Source organism: Mastigoproctus giganteus, chromosome 13 (genome assembly GCF_048544385.1).
Source record: "Mastigoproctus giganteus isolate SK-2022 chromosome 13, ASM4854438v1, whole genome shotgun sequence".
Lineage (NCBI taxonomy): Eukaryota > Metazoa > Arthropoda > Arachnida > Uropygi > Thelyphonidae > Mastigoproctus > Mastigoproctus giganteus.
The window spans coordinates 65,392,598-65,415,736 of NC_143587.1; the positions used below are offsets into that span (position 1 = coordinate 65,392,598).

Consider the following 23,139-nt stretch of genomic DNA (forward strand, 5'->3'; position numbering starts at 1 on the left):
GGCGGGGTATATTTTTGCAGGTTGAAGGGAGAGAGAATAACCAGTGGTTATTCTGTATGTATTTTGGGAAGGCTGGATCTGATGAAGTTTACCTTCGGCAGCGTGTTGTAGATTACTGGAATAAAACTGCCTTCAACGGTGGTTGAGAAGGAAAGTTTGGTAAAGTTCAAAGCGGAACTGGATGGTCACTTTTTTGGCGATGAAATTACTGATTGACTTTTTTTTTATTTTTATTTTTTTGCCAGCTCAAAATAAGTTTACTTCCTTGTATCATCTAGCCATTACAATACTGTACTAATAATGTTCCACAAGACTGTTTTACAGCATATGGCTGAGTAATGCGGTTATGTAAATTGCACCTTCCCACCAGATCTCTTCACCACCAAATACGGAGGATGCAGAAAGGTCAGGGAATGACCACCGCATATTCCCAGAGCAATATGGCCTTAGTTGCTAATGCTCCTAAAAACCGAATAACAAAAAAACAAACAAACCAGATCTCTTTTTACTTGTGAAAGTATTCCATTTGATATCGTCAAGGGAGACAACTTCGCATTTTTATAGTTTGAGGCATCTGGCTCTTAAGACAAATCTTTGAATGGGTTTCAATCAACTTCAACTTAATTAATCACTCCATTAAAAATTTGTATATGCTGCAGTTTCCTCTTTTGAGTGTGTCAAACTCTCATCCGCCAGCAAAAGCGATATCCTCCACTCGAGGATATCGCTACTAGCTAATTAATTTATGTTTAAACAATGATTGATTTATCCAAAGATATTAAAACGTAGCCTGTAAAGTCAAGCAAATTATAATAATAAAGAAATTATTTATGACTTACAAATTTTAAAGAATGTTTATTCTTCATCATCGACTAAATGCACACTCCTTGATCACTTATTATTGGCTTGGCACTCGTTGGTTTGTTGCACAAGGAGTCGTCTTCTTCATAAATGCTTCAAGAGGCGTTTGTTTCCAAGATAACCTGTTTTCTTTATAACTTTAAATAGATGCATAAGCATTTTTTAACGGAACGCACAAATTGCAACTAACACGATTTGCGCGGAGTACCGATTTACGAAGCTTAAAAAAAAAAAAAAGAATGAAGAGAAGATTCTGAAAATTTATGTTTCTTATACGATCGAAGGTTTCAGTAAAAGGGAAACACATTTAACCATAATAACGCAAAAAACCACAATTCCAGCTATCGGTATTTTCGCAAATGCAATAACATCGAGTTTACTACCCGTTTATAATTGCTTGCAGTAACAGAAAAGCCCTATAACCCGAAAAGTGCAAATTGTTTTTATTGTTTTATGGTCGTGACCTCCAGAAATGTGCTTTAGAGAAATGTCACAAAAGCGTTCAGAATTGGTTCTTATAACAGAACATATGATAATGATGAAAGTGTAGCGCATTTTATTGATTTGAATTAGTAACTAATACAATTTGCACTATAAAAACGACCTTTTAGAGAGTTATATAGCGAAAATTTCAACTTCCGAGGTCATGGAACGAATTGCCAAAAAACAATGTGTTATTGGGTTCACATTACGATATTTTCATGTTACGATGGTATCTCTGGAACGGATTAATATCGTAAAGCTGGGTACACTGTATTGTATAGCTACGCCCGTAGTTTGAAATGCGGTATTTATGAATGTTTAACATTCATTTTTTGCAATTAATGTTCATATTTTCGATTTTGTTGATACTTGATATTTTGAAAAAAAAATCGTAAAACGAAAACACGTAAAGCGAGAACTACCTGTATACTGTATATAAAAAAAATTCAAAGTTTTATGTTTAAAACAACTCAACTTTATTCTTATTTTTACATAAATATATCATCAATTTGCTATCCATAGAACGAATAATATCACCAGTTCCAGAGGGTCCGTTTCGCGGACCCCATTGGAACTGGTCTACGGACCCCAGTGTGGGAAACGCTGGGCTAGACTATCATAATTGACACGAGAACTTGTGCTCCCCTCATCCCCATAGGAATTAAAATTAGAATTTTGAATTACCTCAAACTTGACAGAAAACGAGATAATTGGCGTGTAATAAATGACTGATTGCAAATGATACCTGAGAAGAGCAAAAAGGGTATAAATGGACTTAGTTTTTCTACCGGATACTTTTTTATGTAAAAGTCTTGCGAAATATTAAAGGCAATCTTATCTTATTAGCTAACTAATAAGATAAGAGCTAATAATAAATTAATTAGCTAACTAATTTCATTGTTGAGAACGTAACCCCTATTTTTAACATTATATCTATGGGATTTAATTCCCGTTTTAAGAGTTTTCGCTTTACGAGCGCGCGCTAGCAACGAATTAACTCGTAAAGTCGAGAACTACCTGTGTATATATATATTAGAGGGTCCGCAAAATGTTTTTTGATTTTTGAAGGAGTCCGTAAACTTTTTTTGGTTTTTGAAAGGGTCTGTAGATCTCAGTAGCTTGGGAACCACTGGTCTAGCCTGTCGTTTCTATTATGTTATTTCTAATTCCCGATTGGAGGGCACATGCCCCTCCGCCTATGAGTCTAATACTTCGATCAATTCATTTCTTATAAATGTCAATCTTTCTGCTGATATGTTTTGAAAACTTTAACACTCCTGGTTCCTTTTCCCGCTATTACTTTGATCTTAGTAAGGATGATTGCTTCAGTCATTTGGTTCGTACCTCTTCGAGGATAATTAGGTCCATCATTACTCATCTAAAAGATTTTACACCCTTCTCACCAGGTCCACATGCGCATCCTACCTCCTTTCTTGAGAAATGATGTGGTCTGTCTCTTTCTTGTTCCTATTCTAACCATTTTGTCAACTATCGTCTTCAGGGTTGTTAGTTATCCATTCATTTTTAAGTATGCTCACTTATTTACAGAAAAAGGGAGATAAAACGTATCCTATTATTTGTTTGTTATTTGGTTTTTACGAGCATTAGCAACTAAGGCCATATTGCTCCTGGGATATGCGGTGGTCATTCCCTAACCTTTCCGCACATTTGGTGGGCACGGGCTCGAACCCCGGTCTAATCAAGAAGCGTGTGCTATGCACTGCTGCTCCTGCCCACCTGGCTATGGAGACACCTTACCCATTATTTACAGTCTAACCACCGTATTTAATTTAATTGCTGTCACCAAAATAACTGTAATTTTCAAGTGTTTTAAAATCTATTTTCACTCTTTTGTCAATAGTCATCCAATACAGTTTTTTTCCTATTAAAGATACAACAAAGTAAACACATACGCTATTTCTCGATATATTTCACTCATTCGCTTCTCTTTTTTATATCCTCCGTTAACTTCAGTAGATTTCATTTCCTTTTACTGTATTCCACACAGAGACCCACAGGGTTCTTCATTAGTCCCTTTTTTTCTGTTTCTAGAGTTTCACAGATCTATCGATTCATCCTCTTACCGCAAAGAACACCAATCTCTCTCTCTCTCTCTCTCTCTCTCAACTAAAAAGATGTGCCCTTAAATGTTGGATTATGGAATACCTTTTAACTATATCTAATATAGGCTTTTAAATCATCGTTGACTATTTTTTTTAACTTTAGCATCATTCTTCATAAACTACTGAAACGTCATATTTTTAGCATCATATTTTATTGAACCAACTACTGAAACACCATATTTTTAGCAGGTCGGAAACAGTGATTTATCAAGCGTTTAACGTACTTCAATAATGTACTAGTCTTCCAAAAAAAAAAGAAAAAAGTTTAACTTTTATTTAGATACTTAAAGCAATTGAAGTGTCTAAATAATTGAACTACAAGAAGAAAGTTGAGGGGAGCGTACCATAACGTCATACCAATGTAGTATTAAAAAATGGTATCTGGGCATGAATTCAATTTACATTTTTAATTCTCCTTTTTATTTTATATAGCAGGAAAATGAAAAACAATTTAATACGTTGAGCTATTGGAAGAATTACTTAAGTGATATATATTTCTCTAAACCAAGGGACCGGGAGTTATTAAGAGGGTAGAATGCAGTCTACTCATGTTAAACAACGCCAATATACGTAACCACCCGAGCTATAACTGTGCCTCTAGCCAAATGAAAGCAGAGGCAAACCCAACATCACCAATAGTAGTAGGCCAACGAACGTTAAATACCTTATTTCTCTGATAGAATCCCTTGGACCGTCTTATAGCCCTCGAGAATTCAATCACCCCATCGAAGGACTGTCGTGAGGCACCAGGGCTGATCGAAACATAATACTCCTGGAAGACCTTTTTATGTTTATGGACGATGAAGCTTGGCCTAGGACAACGATTCAAAGAGGAAAAAAAAAAAAAAAAAAAAAAACTTGGGGACACTTCAAGGATGCATGTAGGTATGTATGCCCCAATTCACAAACAAACAGAACAAGCTGAATCAGATTTGTATGTGCGTGTGTGTTTGTGTACGCGCGCGCGTTTCGCTCTCGTTTAAGAGAGAAAGATGAAACGATTATCAGAGTAACTTCCCTTTTCTTAAGGAGGGGTTAGGATGCTCGAATAGTGGATTTATCCGAATCTATCAATAAGTTATCGTAAAAAAAAAAAAAAAAAGATCAAAATGGGACAAAAATTATAAAAAGAAAAAAAATATCCTTTCATGAATTCTTATATTTCGATTAACCTGTTTAAAGTAATTAATAAATAAATAAATTAGTTATTACTATGCAAAAGACGAAATGTATTACATATTAAACATAAAAAAAAAAAAAAAACCGATTAGTCGTCTGCATGTTATCCTCCAATGAATCACATCCATATTTCTTTTGCTTATAAAGTTCACTTTCGTTTCAAGTTTACCAAGTTAATATTTTTATATTCAAATTTCATGAAATTTAGTTGCACACACCATGACCTACAATAAAAAGTACTAGGATTAGCTGAAATATGAATTCAAATTATAGAATAAATAATTAATAAAACATACAATATCATCACAGATTAAAATAAGCATTAAGTAATGCTAGAAAGAGACTAGTTTTTTTAAAAAAAAAATGACGGAAAACTTCTACTTCGCTGGTGAATTATTAATTTACGAGTAGCTAGTTGTTTACAAAACTTTTTCCGCTGCCACTACCTCAATTCAAATCATTTAAACGCCTTAAAAGATATCGCTTTATGATAAACTTCTTTTTAATTTCGCTCTATGCTACAATAAAAGGGTCCTTCAGTAATTTTATTTTATTTAACTTATATTTCAGTTACAATAAGAGTTAAATTATACAAAAAACAAAAAAAAAAAGAGCACTGAAAAGTTTGGTAAAGACCCATCTGTTTGCTTTCACTTAATTTGCATTCGGAAATTAAAAATCATCTGAAGTCACTAATTCAAAACTTGAGTCCACAATTAAACCATAAAGGCGAATTTGTATAGCGTATCTGTTATATTCATTTAAAAATCAAAAAATGTCGCAACCGTATCGTGTTCCAATAATACACACATTAAAAAAATTATGAGAGCATCTCTCACATCTAACTAATGAAGCGTGTTTATCAGTACAGACTAAACATCAACGCCATGCCATGTATACGAAAGCGACCAAGGAAGGAAGGAAGGAAGGAAGGTCGGAAAGAAAGAAAGAAAAAAAAGCCGTTTTCGCCGAATAGCTCTAAAGTAATGTGCGTAAAGTAAACTAATACTGTATCTTTGATTTCCGGTGCTAGAGAAGTAGCAGGCGCAAGTAGTATATTGCCTTTATGGACTATCGGACCAGAGATGAATTCGTTTACGCATCGTAAATACCTGTCATGATAGAAGAGTGCACCTCTCGAACAAGATACAGAGAAGGAGTTGATGCTATTGCTGCAACACCACCCCAATATGTTCTGGTCTTATCAGTCCCAGGACTTGGTTCCCACTCTTTTTGTGGTAGCGAGCAAAGTCCTTTTCACTATTATTACGGAGCGGTCTGCGGCACGAATGCACGCACTCCCTCTTTTCCGTACATTTTCCTTTCACCATTTCCTTTCACTATCAGTGGCAGCTGTTCACTGTCCACGGCTACAGATGCAGAGAGAGAGAGAGAGAGAGAGAGAGAGAGAGAGAGAGAGAGAGACGGCTTGCAGGCAGAAAGGCAGTGGCACGTGCGAATGACGATCTACCAAAGATACGAGGTCAAAGATACTCCTTTCTTTATGTTACAACGAATCGCCAACGTGTGGTAGGAGAAGGGTAAAAGTGGCAAAAAAAAGGTAGTGTCGCTTCTACCACCGACTTCGATTCTCATTCAATTTCCGATGCAGTTCCAAAACCATACGATAGAGGGCCGTATAATTTGACAATAGTCTGGCAAAATTTTATCGAAAGAGATAAAGCGGGTTTAACAACCAAAACATAAAAAAGCATTAAGACTTAAGAGAATACTGTGATGGAATGAAAAATAAATAAGGCCATAATAATAAATATAGGCAAATCTCACTCCCTTACATCCCAGGTAAATCCAAATATTCATATTTACTAAACGGTAATATCAAGAAAATGCGGAATTAAAAGTAGAAAACTTTCGAACGACAAATCTGTAACCAGGAAACTCACATGAGAAAAATAACGTAAAAGAAGCATAACTTTTTAATTTAAAATATTTTGGCAAAAAAAAAAAAAAAAAAAATTGGAAACTTCAATTTCAACTTGATATCAGGAGAAAAACAAACAGCGGCTCAAAGTCATTCGGCTGGCCGTCTCTACTATATAGCATTATATACGGCTATTCTTTAGCCACTTGTTGCTTTTCTCCTTCCCTGCTATTAATACAGCTTTTCTTTAGCCGCCTATCGCTTTTCTCGCTGCTATTAATATGGCTATTTTTAGCGCACCCGGCGATCGTAAGTCAGCTATAATTCTGCTTGCAGTTACAGCCTAGAGGCGCCATCTTAGAAAACCGAAAGTACTGTACATATTAATGAAATATGTCATCATCCAGGTTGCAAATTATCAATTTGCAACCTAGTTTTGATTATTGGATGCAAATTAATGATGCATCTGTACCTTTCGGGGAAGGAAAGGGCAGAGTGGGGGGGGGATATAATCCCCGAAAGGGCCAATAAGTCACTTATCAATATAGGTTTTCGCAAGAAGTGAAAATCAGGGAAAATAAAATAGGAAAAACCATTTAGTGAAGTGATTCCAATCCAGATAGGATATTGTTGTCCAGTGCGCTGACGGGGTTTTTTGTAGAAAGGTCACAGAACACTGAAATGAAACTGTGTTTTTTTATCAGATGTCATGAACACTACAGATTGTAACTTTTTTTTTTTTTTTTAATTGAAGAACAACACCGCGGGCATTTACCAAATACAAAAATGTTTATAGAACAGAGCAATGCGGGGAGCACAGGTTTCTGTGATGGTTAAGAGATTTTAAGAAGAAAGAGAAGACGTTTAAGATGATGGATGATCCAACCGGCTGTCATCTTCAAGAATTGATTAAAAAGTGATCCAAATGATCGTCAGTCGTTCGGAAGTTAGTAGAACTGAAGATGAACAGGAAAAACCAAAGACGTGATTGAAATTATCTTAATTTTCAACTTGAATAAGAAAGTCCGTGCCAAGATGGTACCGAAAAATCTCAGCACCTAGCATAAACTAAAAACAAAGAAATCTGTTCTGACCTTTCAAAAAAAAAATTCAAAGAATCAAACCTCTTGGACAAATTATAATTAATGACAAGCCTTGGGTTTTGCAGTAGCATACCGTAATAAAACACTGAAGTCTCCAATGGGAAAGTCCATGGTTACTAGCCTAAAAATGAAATGAAAAAAATATCAAATCCTAAGATGATCGTGCTGTTCTTTTTAGTATCAAAATAATTGCTCATCAAAGAATCGCACACAACTTTTAAAAAGAAAAGCTTGATCTCGTTACATCTGACTCTTTCGTGTTTCCAAAACGAAACAAACAAAAAATCCTTTTTAAAGGGTCTCATTTTGGATGAAGTGGGCGAATAAATGACAGTAATGCCAGCACTACTAAAAGGACTTCCATGAAGTGATTTATTCACTGTTTCTCACAGAATTATTCCGGTCATTTTATTATTAACTTCATAATTCAGATAATTAGGAATCTGACCTAATCGTTCCAAATTACGTATTTTAATATTATGAAGTTGTAAAACTTTTAATCAAAGTGGCGCTTTTCCACTCAGGAAGTACTATACAAAAATTTTGATGAACTAATCAAAAACGCTTGCATTTCAAATAAAGTAGCAATGAATAACAGAGCCACGTGACATTCATTATTCCATATAACGTAATGATCAGAAAATTTCCGCTTTCTTTAAATTCACAACTGTAAGAAGCTGACTTGCTCTTCACAGAAATGAACATCAGCAAAGAATTGCACTTTCAAGATTCGAATCATCTTAACAACCGTCTCTTAAACATTTCATCTTTAAAACGACCTCATAATAAATAATCGCAAAACCGAATATATAGGAGCACGGCTACTAATGTCGCTCATATAACTTCAGTGACAATAATATCCCATCCCCTGAGCTGCTCTGAGAATGATCTATTTGCGATTCCTTCCCTATTCGCAGTCTCTCCAACATTTATGACTTTCTCTTTGCCGTAACAAAGATACTGGTGAAATCGGGATAACGAACCCAATAAAAAAGTAAACAAATATTTCGACAGCAAAAATAACTGGATATGCAACATTGCAATCAACAGAACTGGGATCAAAGTACGTGAAATGCAGTTACCGGAACCCATATAGAGGTAATAAGATCTGCAATTCTAAAGAAGATAAATGATGATCATAAAATGCACAGCGTGATGGATAATCAAATTGAATTTGACGCAAGACTGAAAACGATCTGAAAGATTTGAAGCTGGTATCAACAAACGAATTGGGCGCTGCTTTTAGAGTAGACGTTTTTTTTTTTTTTTTCTTTTTAATTCTTTATGTGGAACGGTCTCATCCCAACAGCACATTTGGTAGATATTAATTCCAAGAAACAAAGAAACTAATAATGATAGAAGAACCTCATAGAAAGCTGATGATGTCGAAGAAGAACCGGCTTACAAGGAGATAAACGAGATAGTAAGGATCTTTTAAGAATGAAAGATCCCCATGTGGCTGTCGAAGAGAAGCAGCATCGGAGCTGTCTTGATTAAATCTGCACATGCGATTGTAAGGGAAGCACTGCACAAACGGAATCGTCACAAATATATACGCAAAAATAAAGTCGCAAATCATTAAAATCAATATAAATTAAACAGAATAAATAAAACACAAAAGAATACAAAACAAATTCTTCCACTTTGTTACTTTATACGTTATGCTCACACGATAGACCAGAGATGAGCATAATCCATTGTGAAATCGGAAAAAGCAAAAGTCAAAAAAAAAAATTAAATTACAGTGAAGGATTCGATTTGAAAGTTTGCGCTCTCTCCCTCTCCCCCACCTCTCCTCTGGCAGCGATATTTCGATTATGAATTTCAATTTGTTTATCCTAATCCATTATTCTAATTATTTACCACAATCGAAATTTTCGATTGTGCCTCTCAATTATGCCCATCATTACGACAGCCCAGAATTTATTTTCGCAAACTATCAACACTTCTTATTCGAAGCCCGTTTCGACTCCAACTATATGCTACCCGAAGAACTATCCCCGGATACCCCCAAAAAAATTATGACCGAAATTAAGACGTTTCCTGTTAAATATGCAGGTCACCTACACACTTTTCCAGTCCGTCTTATTATGCTATTTCATTCTAAAAATCTTTATCCTTAAAAATTTATACTGCCTATACTTAAAGGGGAAAAAAAAAAAAAAAAAAAAAAAAACGGAGGTTAGCAACAGTCGAAATAAATTATTCCATTACACACAACAAACCAAGCACAAGTTTCATTTTCCGGCCGGGCACTGGACAAAGAGATAACCTGATACGATCAATTTATGCTGTCATTCAGCAGTTTCCATCGCTGATACCGGAAGGCAATTGAAATTAAATTAGCACACTTTGCAGCTACCATTGTAGTACACAATAAAGAGATTTATATCTCCAAACACTGCAATTTTTGTACCGTATTATGTATATCTAACATTTAGTAAATTTCCACTGCCGGAGTTTACCTCAAGGGCATTAACGATTACGTAAACGTAATATTTATTTATTTATTTATTTTTGGTACTTAAGCTTTATGTGATTATGTGTAATTACCAGTCTGTATAAATTTTACCTTTGTGCACAAATATCAAGATCAATTTCAAATAATCTGAAAATTAATTTGAGAACAAACTCAAACCGTGCATTGGAGTTGACTTTTACCTAAAATTTTTAAAGCGTCTATAAACAGATAAATAAATAAAATAGCTTACCATTTTCTTCTTCTTCTGTCCACGCGCATGGAAGGAACCAGAGCCTCAGGACAACTTGGAATGCCAGGAATGCCGGTAAAACCCTCCTACTGACGTATATCCGTGCGTTTACTCCATGAAACCGCGTAATACTCCACCTATATAGCACCATCTTGGTCGAATGAAAAATTTGAACACCTAATAAAATTGGGCAAAAATAACGTGGTTAACATATAAAAATAACGGTACAAGGTTAGATATGAAAAAGTCAAAAAAAAAATTTTAGATATGAAAGAGTCAAAAGTAAAAACTGCACCTTTTTTCTCTAATACAAATAAGTTAATGTCAAATTAGCTATCTACTGTATATTAAGCATGAAGGAAAATTTTAAAGTTTTAATATGATGGGCCGTAAATAATATCTATTTTATGTCAGAGATTGTGCTATTTATATCAATATGAATAATATTAAAAGAAAAAAATAAACGGTTAATAAATATTTATATTCTTTTGAAATCGCCACAATAAAAAAAAAAAAGAATTAAAATGTCTGACATTAATTAATCAAATATTCAAATCAAACATTATTCAAATTGCAAGATTAAAAGAAATTCAGAAGGACAAAAAGGACAACAGACGAAATAGAAATATTAATATTAATACTGTATTTCCAATGACCTTATTAACCTCTAACCTTATACTTTGTATAAATACGGAATAACGCACGGTATGAGTCAATAAATAATGCTTACAAACAACAAATAAAAAATTAATACCACTCAGGTGTAATATTAATAAAATACAACTCAGAAAATATTCAAAAATTCATACCAGAAAGAAAGTAAATCAGAATATAATCACAATCTGCTGCAAGCATCAAATAAACCCGCTGTATATGTTGCTACTCTGCAGTTAAGTTCCCGGATGTAATAGCACGTATCGCGTGATTTATTGTCACGCAGGCATGCGTTGTCATAGGGTAAAATTCAGTGATTTGTTTATGCTAACTGCGACATGATTACAGCTATTAACATATTTTATTTGCATCTTGTCGCAGGAAATGGTTATAAAAATTTCAGTAGCAAATTCTAAAACTGTAGGCTATTTTTAAATAGTTAGGTGCGCTCAGATATTTTTAGAGCAAACTTTTATAATTATCAAATTAACGGCGTACTTATAACAGGTTTGTATTTTGTCACGACTGTAATAAATGATTTGTTAAAGAATTTACTCCTGTTAATTTTTTAACACTAGCATATTTAATAATAGTAATTCGTTAAAATAGCATTAATTACAATACTGATTACAGTAATTCGCTAAAATAAAAAAATAAACAATTTGCAAATGCTTGTTTTTTTTTTTTTTGTCTCTTTTTTTTTATGGTAACTCCAAATGCAAAGCAGAGGAACCGATAGTACATATTCTAATACCGTGTGCGACTCAGTGATGGACATAATCGATGGGTCATAATATATTATACTATATACAGTAAGAAAATAATAAAATCAACAATGACTGTAACAAGGAATAAACAAGCCGAAAAAATATAAATAATATATATTTCAATCTCGTATATATATGATATATACTGTATTTCGATAATCGATTACTAATCATTCGATTATGCCCAACACTATTATGAACTAAAGGCTGATAAGACAGAAACTACTTGTTGATATTGGACTTATTTGAAGTTCTGTAAATTATAATTTTCCAGAAATACATACGAATGAAGGTTATTCCAAAGAATAAAAATACGAGTAGAAGGAATAAATGATGAAAAGTAAAGCGAGTTTGGGGTTGAACTCTGATATTTACTACTGTACTAATAATATAAAATTTCGCTTCTTTTTGAGTTGAAAATTATATATTAAATATTGAAACGAATATATTTTTTATTAAAAATAAACTACAAATACGAAATATAACACGTGCATGATAAATAAATGTCATGTATCTGTTATATTTCGTAGTTGTAGCCACCAAAGTGCAAGGCGAAATCTCTGAACTGACTGTTGTTCCAAGCAAGTGTAGTAAGACTTGGAGTTTAGCGCAGTGATTACGATTACCGTCCTTCCACATTGGAAAGCTTGGGTTCGAATCCCATCAAAGACCGAAAGAACTTTTATGGCTTTTTCCCATAACGCAGCGAGTCAGTTGGTGTTGAGTTAGAATTGCATGATTTTAACTCCCAAAAGGAGTTTTCGTCCGACAAACAGGTAACTGACCGAAAAATACACGCCATTACTGATGCCTCACAGTCTTAGTTGTTTTGGTGCTTAACAGGGACCACCTCAAGTAGTAAATTTGCTACTGATGACCGTACAAATGAAAAGGCAGAGATGGAGTTAAGTGCGTGCATGTGTTAAGCAGCAAAGCAACTATGGCTAAAAGGCGTCAGTATATTGTGTCTGTAATTACATGTTTCTGCAGTCGGTTTGTAGTTTGCTGAACAAACAACCCAAGTTTCCGGGAAGAAAACCCATGCAAAGCTCGCCTGAGACCGATTAACCCAACCTATTGTGAAAAATTCCTCGTGCCATTGGCAGGATTCTAATGTTTTTTTGGGTTTTTTTTTTTTTTTTTTTTTTTTTTTCGCCTTTTCCATCCAGTGTGGGAAGATGGTGATTACGACCACTATGCCACCCACAATGGATAAAGATGAAGAAAGATTTACTGTTTTGATTTGTAGTGTTCATAATTATAGTACTAACCTCCGACAGGTTTGTATCCAAACTTTTTACGGAGGAGATATAAACATATGTGACTGACAGTTAACTGAATTAATTATCATAAACGTATCTCTAGCAGTGGCTGTGAGTCCCCTCGTGGGACAAGAACCCAGAAATTAGAGAAACTTTTATGGGTTTCTGTGATGTTTCCGGGAAGAAAACCCATGCAAAGCTCGCCTGAGACCTTATGGCTAAGTTAGTTGATCTCGGCCGAAGATTCCGAATTTTTTTTCCGGGAGAAAAAAAATTCGGAATCTCTCGGTTTTCCTTCCAGCGAAACAGGCAAACAGACCATAGAATTCAAGTATAGAATAGAATAGAATCTTTAATTGCAGCAATGATAGACATACAATTAGTCACGTCACGGCATGGTGGTGCCAGGGGTTAACAAAACATATTTACAAAAGAGATACACATGAGAAAAAAAGATAAATCAGATTATTAACAAGGCACAGTTTTACATTTTCAGTTCGACGAGGATACCCTTCCTGTATTTTTTATTATTGACCACTTCTTGGAGGTCCCCGTCGATGGCTTGCAGTGAGGGCAGCATTTGCTTTGGCAGGAATCTGTCGGTTAGTACTAGCCGGTTACGGTTTGCTAGCAGCTGTGCTGAAGACCGGAGATAAGGGGGAGGAATGCGCCAAGAGCAGTGATCCCAGAAGTTCGGCTCTGTAATTTTACCGGTGGCCATCTTGATGGTGAACAGCAGCCTTCTTTCTGCGATGTAGGACCGGAGCCTGCGTAGTTTAAATTCATAATAAACTGATGCCTCACGACCTTAAATACCTCGGCATAAATTCAAAACAATAAAATTAGCGCCTGAATAAGGTTGTGTGTGAAAAAAGGTCGAATTTTGATCGAGTATGCACAACATGAATTCCCTGGACAGGTTGAGCCAAACACTCGTCAGACTGGTTGAGTAAAATTCGGCAATTTTAACCCATGTAGACTGCTAGTCTTGTTATTCCGAATATATGGACTCTAGAAAGGTATATAAAACTTTTAGAATTATTGAACTTTACATCGGATTGGAGATCAGCTTTTAAGAAATTGGTGGCGGATATTCGAGAAGTTATAGTTGCGCAGAATAAAATTTTTCGAACTGGAAGGCGAAATGAAGTTCACTATCATCAGTTAGATTGAGATCCTGTCAGCGGGATCTCAATCGGCTGAATTCACTCTCATGTGACCACTTCTGCATAGTTCTAGACTTGTGACATGACACGTTATCCTATTGGAAGAACCCATTCGAAGATGGATATACTTATTGCAGCCATAAAGAGATGCACCCGGTCGAAAAAGTTTCCAGATAACCTGGGACACTCAAACGTTGCTCCACTAGTATCAATGAGCCCATGTGCACCGCAAAAACCCAGCTTTCACTATTACACTACAACCCAGTTTGTATCGTTGACACCTGGCTGGATGGGTCAATGGACATGCTTTCCACCATATTCTGATCCTCCTGTCAGAGTGAAACATCAGGAACCAGGGTTCGTCGTAAAAGGCAAAGTTTTGACAGGAATGAAATCCTCTTCGGTCGTATACTGCGATATCCCATCCGTGGCAAGGTACGACGACTTGTGCTTTCTGAAATCTGAAATGCCCCTCTGATTACTAGTTGTACTGCATTGTTATTTGGCTGACTATTGCCTTTCTGTCAAGTCTTGTCACCATCCATTGACCCTCTTGCATCAAAGAGCTGGTTTTGGCCACGTGATCACCGTTGGCTGGACGTTATTTGGTTATTGGACCAATGTCGATACATCCTAGACACAGTCATACTTGAAAATCCCAGCAGGGTTGAGGTTTCATAGATACTCATATCGGCGCGTCTGGTGTCAAATTCAAAGTCACTTAAATTTTTCATTTTACTCCTCGCACTGAATCACGCACACATAACATCCCTATGCATTTGCTCACCTGTTTTAATTCGCATAGTACGTAAACGCGATACAACTATTGAAGAAGCTCTCCATTTCCAGAAAACGTTTGGTGTACCTAATAAAGTGACCACATAGTGTATTCATTGGAAAATTGCTCCCAGTTTACGAACTACTTCCTAGTAGAGCATGCTATTCGTAAATCGAGAAATTATTGTATATTTGAATTGCATTTAAAATTTATTTTGTTCAGACAAAGAACTGCAGGGAAGGGAATTATGGTAACACCATTATTATAACGGATCACAATGCGATCATCTTTAATGACGCATGCTTTTTTACATCTTGCGTCATTTCTTTAATGTGGGGTTATTCATGGCATAAATATACAAAATAATTAAATGGAAATAAAGCGGTAAAGTACATAATCAATAAAAGAGTAATTACGAAAAGCCTATATAATTCCCCCTCGTTATGAACAATTTCTGTTAAAATCTATAATTTCTGTTCACTTCAGTCGAAATTTAATTTGTAGCACGTTAAAGAACTGTTATAGTACAGCGATGCGATATTTAGGGCTATTGGACTGTTATTTTTTGATGAGCTGTTTGATGTCATGCAAATAAAATCAAATTACCGCACAAATTCTCCATTACTTAAGAAAGAAAATGGCACTGCACGTTTGATTCGTTTTCTCCAAACACTCCGGAAACAGAGCATCTAAATACTGTGGTTTGGACGACAGTTTGCCATTGCCGAATGCAATGAACGATAATATGTAGAGTGTGTGTGTGTGTGTGTGTGTGTGCGAGCACAATAAACCCCCCAAAGAATACCAAGGAAACACAACCTAATTAGGAACCATTGAATTCCGCTGTTGGATGTATTTCATTCTTTTACGTATTGGTTGTCGTCTGGATCGCGTGCATTTGTGCTTTTCCGTAGCACGCACGGGGAACTCGAGTAATGACACAAGCAGCCCCACATTCTTCTTGAACTACGACGCTGATTCAAGATGACGACAGCTGGCGAGAACGTCTATGTGTGTTAACTTGTTTTATAATCGCATTTCTCTCTCCGATTGTTCTTCCTGCTGTCAGGAAAAGAGGACTGATTTATAATGGAAGACGTTCTATCATAGCATTTAATGCAGTATACCACCAAGGTTATAGTTTATTCCCCTCCCCCCATCTTTATACTAGTCCTTCGAATAGAATTAGTTAATAATGGTAATCGTACTGGAGTTTAACACATAAAAACTACTGAGTTTCACTCTCGACAGATATTCAATCTCGCGACAGTCCAGTCCATGATGAATAGACAGAGAAAACAGTTTATAACGTAGCGATAATTATAATTCCTGTATACTTTAAAGTTTTTGGTTACCTTTTTACACTCTCTTGTTTTGCTAGATATGAGAAAATTTTCTTCTGCGTGGAAATTTCCTTATATCCAGCTGATTCATAAAAAGGGTGAAAAATCCTTCCCTTCCAGTTATCGTCCTATTACACTTCACTCAACTCTTTTTTTCCAAACACAATGTAGAAATCCATCAACAGCCAACTGTTGACACTATTTTGAAACCTTTCATGATTAATGATCGCCAATATGAATTCCATCAGTGTTGATCTACAGATAGAGTATCTTGCGTTATATTATTGATCACTGGATAACTTTATGGAAAATTTCGGCGAAAACTCAGGCAGTTTAGACATTAATGCTCTTGATCAGGTTTGTTATTGTAGTTTTAGGAGCATTGGCGACTAAGGCCATATTGCCCCGTATATAGTGTGTATTCTGTGGTCGATTTTCGGTTTGCTGGACGAAAAACTCGAGTTTCCGGGAGAAAAAAAAAACCATGCTACCCTAGCCTGAGACTGACTAAGTCAGCCACGTCGTGAATGAGGGCCATAAAAATTACTCACGTCATTTTCCACACGGTGTGGGGAGGACGGTGATTGTATCAACTATGCTACCCACGAGATAGAAAACCCTTATATCTTGTTTAGATATAAGGGTCTTCTAACTAATCTTCCATATTCTGTGTGCGTTTTGCAAGCTAATGGAGGAAACCCTGGGGTCGGCCACAACAACACATGAATGTGCGTTTGGCAATGTAGACAGTTTTTTTATGTGACCTCTCACTGCGTGTGATGGTATATGGCTCTTTGACTTCTAACTTTTCAGCTAGTGCAGATATGTCACAAAGTTCTGTTCCCTTATTCACTCTTTGCCTCCTGTACTACCTTAAATAATACCGAATAAAAACTTAAATTATTATTATTATCATTTGTGACCTCGTAAATTTTCATTCTTGAAGCCAGATTAACAAAAAATATAAATAAATAAATAAAATAAAGAAAAGAAAATACCAACACCAATTTTGCACTGTATTGTATACATGTATAGATAAAAGCCTTTTATCTATTCAATTAACTAACATATGAACTATTAATAAAATAAAACAATGGCTGCTATTTCAAAAGTTTTTTTTTTTTTTTTTTTTAATAGTGCTACTCTCTTAAAATAGCTTCTCTATTATATACAGAATTGGGCTAACGCAGCCTACGTAACACGGCAGTGGTTCTCAAAATTTTTCGTCAGCGGGCCAATATTGATGAAAATACGACGATAGAAATTGTGGGCGGGCCATATATCGGGTTAAGATTCTATAAAATTTGAATTCATAACATCATAAAAACGGCCGCGAGCTGTAGATGGCCAGCGAGCTTTTTCTCTAATAATGATGTACAGTTTCCAATTAGTAAATCACGTGTATATATTAATTAATACCCTATTAATTAGAATATACACGTGATTTAGTATCGTTTGAAATCATAAGTTTTCTTCCGAATCTACCGATTGGCTGCTCGTTTATATTCGGTATAAATCTTGTGTTGAGCGATGAACATACACATCTTCAGCGCTCAACACAAGGTTTGCTAATAGAGATACCTGTTGTCTGATGATGGCACCAAATAGTTAGAAAACCAATCATAGCAGTGCCTTGAGGTTTTAATGGATAATGGATTCGCTTGATGGGTGATGTTATCCGATTAAAAACGATATTGGTCACTTTACGTTGACTACGTGGACAAATTTAGTCTTTTCTAAAGAGCCCAAGCGCTGTCATTGTCACTGAAGAGACAACCACATCTCCGAACGGTCGAATGAAAAAAGATAATGCAGAATAGCGTTATTTTAAGAAATTATTTCAATTTTTAACACCATTAATCCATTAATTTTTGTGCACTTCTTTTTGCACGACTTTACGATCATACTACCGGGCGTTCATTTTTAAACGCAGCCGCAGTTTCAATTCATAATATTTAATATAATAACAACCAAATATGTAAAACACAATGAAATAATTACTTAAATGCAGTTCACAAAAGATGCTGGAAGTGCTCACCATTCTACTGAATGCAGGCATTCACTTGTCTCACTATATTCTGTGCCGCTCCTCGAATAGTTGTTTGGTATATTTTTGCCCTGAGATGTTCGTTTTCAGTTGTTCTATGGTGTTAGGGTTACTGGCGTAAACTAGTCATTTGAGATGGATCCGTAGAAAGAAATCTGTTGGAGATGAGTCGAGTGACCTGGGGGCGGTAATAAGCCGTGTTCAATCAACCGTTCTCCAAAAATAATTCTGGCAATGATTCAAATGATAGTTCGCGTATGGCAAGTCGCTCCGTCTTTCTGAAACCAGGAATACCACTCATCAACCTCAAGCAAAGCGATAAAATGTTTTGATAATGTTCCGATGTTAAGTGTCCTCCAAGGATATTGGACCAATAATGCTCCGCCATGAGAGCGTACACCAAAAGCCAATTTTAATCAAATGCAATGGACTTTCATGATATCCATATGGATTGTCCGAACTCCATATTCGATCGTTCTGACTATTAACATAGCTGCTCAGATGAAACCATGCTTCATCGGAAAAAAAGTTGGATAACACTTTGCTATGAACTTTGCTTTGCCCTAAACCAATTACAATAACGGAGTCTAGCAGCATGATCATTAGGTCGTAATTCATGCATGGCATAGCTCTCTTAAAACCATAAAACCATATGTGCACTACCTGAAGACATGTCTTCTGTTGGGCCAGTTTTAATGCTTTAAAAGAGGGGGAATGCAATAAACTGAACCTCACGTCCTGCAGCGTGTGCCTGTAATTATGCCTTCGATCACACACAAACTCTCTCTCTCTCTTCAAACTTTCTAACAAGGCGGTAAATTGTGGGGTTTTTTTTTTTTTTTTTTTTTTTGACACCTGAATTCTGGGAACACTTGTTGGAAAGCTTCTTGGCACAACGCATACGATTTCTTACCAAAATAAGGCTTCACTACGACAAATATTTTGTTCAAGAGTCAAAACCATCTTTCTTGATCAAAAATTCACGTTTTTTTTTTCTGGCACAATATACCAACACATGTTAGTTTTTCATGTTCCTAACAGCTCATTCTCAATGGTTAAAATCAATCAGCTCCCTGTACCAACGACCAATAAAATCTTACACAAACAACGTACAGAAATTGACAAATAAATACTCCATTTTAAAATGAACACCCTGTATTTCTATTCACAAAAATATAAGGATATTATCGATATTATTAGAAATTATTACGTTCCCATCATTTTTTGATATTTGATTCGCGAAATAATTAAAAAATATCAAAGAATAAAAAGTTCGAGTTTGCTAACCCTGTTTACAAGACCGATCCGTGAAAGAGAGAAAAAAAACAAGAAAAAACTGAACTTGAGTTTACTATTACTGAGTTTCTTCTTCTTTTTTTCATCTAAGCCTATTTGCTTTAAGCTTGTCGCCAGTGTCATCAACACCGTCAAGTGTCGTTAGTAATTATGTTCCTTAATGGCATCTCGTATGGAGGATGCTATCAACGGAGTGTGGCAATTCAATTCTATCCCTCTATTGTGGACTGATAACACTCGAGAATGGATTTTTATGGGCTTATCTTCCGAAAGTTTTTAGAAACAAGTTTGTATTTAAAAAAAAAAAAACTCTAAGTTGAAAAACTAGAACAAACTCGAGTAAAAACTTCCTTTTATAGGAACTACGTGGACGACTCCCAAACAAGCCATTTCTTCTTCAGCCTAGCATTCAAAATCTTGTAGAAAATTCCAAAATCAGCACGTTGCAAACATTAAGATTTACAGAAAAAAATAAGTTAATTCTTGCTATAAATGATACCAGAGTATTTAATGCTCTCATCAGCAAAACAAGTACCTTGTTTAAAGTTAGCACTAAACTTTAACTGAAATATTAAAAGCCATGCGCTATAGCACTGACAAGGTGTAAAAGAAATGTAATCAGATCAGGACATCACCGATATGGTTACGTCTTAATGATAGGATATCAACGAACCGAAGTCGTTGACATAAAGAAATATAAGAGACTCCCAGAAAGGGCTTAAAAGAGAAACTGGGACTATGTACATCGATGAAGAACCATAAAAATCAGGACGTTGTCCAAGGCTGTTAAAGTAGAGCGTTAGGAGCATCAGCTGCTAAGGCAATATTGCTCCGTATGTATTGTCTGAAAATTGTGTGTTCTGTGGTCGATTTTCTGTTTGTTTTACGAAAAACTCGAGTTTCCGGGAGAAAAAACCATGCTACCCTCGCCTGAGACCGACTAAACCAACCACTTTTGTGAAAAAGACCCATAAAAATTCCTCACGTCATCGACGGGACCCAAACTTAAGCATTTTTCACCTGGTGTGGAGAGGACGGTGATTCTACCAACGAGGGCTGTTGTCCAATACTATGATAATTATGAATTTATAAGTGGTACGAAGACTGGGTATCCGCTTCCGGAAGGAGTGCCAATGGCAATAAAAGAGGATACAATCACAGAGAGAGAGAGAGAGACTAGAAAGCTATAGTGTTTTTCACTATAGTGCATTGGAAACAGGCACTGTATTCTGATAAATCTCACTTTACACTATTTCGCATAGGCAGCAGGTGGAAGCAGCCGCATGAAGCGATGGATCTGTCGCGTATCTCCCCTGCTGTGCTACCCACGCAGACTTCCCTTCTGTATAATTTTCAGTAGGTAGAACAGTATGGAAAATATACACATAACATGGAGTGATATTATGGTGTCTGAAGGAACAATAAAAGGCTGTCGCATAACATTTATTCGCGAATAGTTTCAGGAATTACAAACAAACATATTCCTTTTCCCCGAATGTTCTGATCTGAAACCCTTGAAAATCTGTGATATACAGGCTTTATGTCCATTACCCTTTCCACTGAAAAGGGGAGAGAATTATTGCTTCAGCATGGCATAAAATTGCACCAGGTACCTTTTCGTCCTGATTGAATTAAAGTTGTAATTGAGGCACGTAGACGTCATACAAGGTAGTGAGGTTCGATGTCTAATAATTCAGCCTTGCGGTGTGTTAATTTTTCTTTTAATATAGTAATAATTGCCTAAGAGATATCCCAGTTTTGTGTTATGCCGAATCATACTTGATTAAAGTTAATTTTCGTGGTTACATCTTAATGCAGTTGCATTGCAAAGTCCTTTAAGAAATACTTAACAGCGTAATATAAGAGTTTCCTTTTATAAAACAAGTCCTTGCTTGGTATTTACCTATAGGTTCAGCCGTAAAGTGCTGCTAAGCATTATCATCAGTGATAAAATATTCAGAGCAAATATAATCCTAGACAGACTTCATATAAATAAGTAATGATTCCAAAACTTTGACAGCAGTGTATAGCTGAATTGGTTTATCTGCATCATCATAAGTTTTAAGCAGTTATTTATTGTTTTCCCCAGAGATTATTACAAAGGCGACACTAAACAAATGAATTATTCAAATCTCCCTTACTGAACCTATCAACCATGATTATCATAATGCAACAAAGCGAACCGAACTGAATTTGATTCCATATTATTGATTTATTTATATATACATTTATATTACATTGAATAATTAAATACAAAAATTCGACAAGTATTACAAAAATGGATATTTTCGAAAATCAGTATGAGGCATTCTCATGGCCATTGTCGGAGATATTCCCTTCTAAACATAGAAACTCGAGAACATCTAATTTAGACAAGAAAGTAAGTAGTAGTATTTTATGAGCATTAGCTACAATGGCGTATAAAATGTCTGTAAATTGCGTGTTCTGTGGTCAATTTTCTGTTTTCTGGAGTACAAAAAGGAGGGTTTTTAGTCCAGCAAACAGAGGGACCGTCCACAAACAGACGAAACGTCCAGTAATGAGGTTTTTTTCTCCCGGAAACCCGAGTTACCTTCGCCTGAGACCGACTAATTCAGCCACGTTGCGAAAAAGGACCATAAAAATTTCTCATGTAATCGACGAGAATCGAACTCGGTCTTTTCCACCCGGTGTGGGAAGGACGGCGAGTCTACTATCTGTGCTACCCACGAGGGCTGAAAGGAAGTTGAAGGTACAATGAGTAGGTTGCTTAGAAAATTCATCAAGGCATCTAAGATTACGAGTTGAAAGTAATCGTGCATTGTATAGTTGATTTTCCTAGTATTGCAAGGTGAAAAATTCAAATATTTTCCTCAAATGTTTTTGGGGAAAAAGAAGCTCTATTCGCCGAGACCGAATAATTCGGCCACATGTGTAAAAAGTCCATAAAAATTTAATTACAAAAATAAAACGAAGAACGCAGTTATGTCTCCAAGACCATTGTCATGGATAAGTGACAAACCTGAACTTTGGATAGATTGGACAAATACCAAAATTCACAAGTGCTGGTGTTCCCTGCATTTTTCTTTCTACAAAATTCTTACATTTTGACTTTGTAATCCTTCATATTTTAGTAAAGTGTATCGTGTGCTTTAATACATTTTTAATTATAAAACTTTTTCTCCTTTATGGGGTTTTTCCTCACACCGTGACGAGTACTGGTACCAAGTACACGAGGGGGATCTTTGTGTGTGTCTAGTTACTATTATTATTGTTATTATTACTGTTGGTCAAGGAACTCTCTTACAACCCTACAGGTGTTCAGGATCGCGGCTTTCTGGAGTTCCATGTAAGTATTCTCTGGGAGGTCTATTGCTGCTAGGTTCTTCTGGGAGCTCTTTGGCACAATGTTGGTGGTTGACACGGCGATCGGGATGGTCATTACTTGTTCCATGTGCCACATATTTTTGATATCCTGTCTTGGGTCTGAATACTTCCTGATCTT

General features: G+C 35.8%; 1 protein-coding gene across 7 annotated transcripts in view; it reads right to left on the reverse strand.

Annotated features, from left to right (window-relative positions):
* The window catches only part of LOC150076131 (irregular chiasm C-roughest protein-like), a 565,240-nt gene that overhangs the window by 186,813 nt on the left and 355,288 nt on the right, over nt 1-23,139 (reverse strand). For all 7 annotated transcript variants that reach the window (XM_090388091.1, XM_090388093.1, XM_090388094.1 and 4 more), the window contains one exon: nt 10,343-10,519. In XM_090388091.1, the coding sequence (XP_090244217.1) occupies nt 10,343-10,493 (151 nt within the window). In that variant the 5' untranslated portion in view covers nt 10,494-10,519. The remainder of the gene's footprint in view (nt 1-10,342; nt 10,520-23,139) is intronic.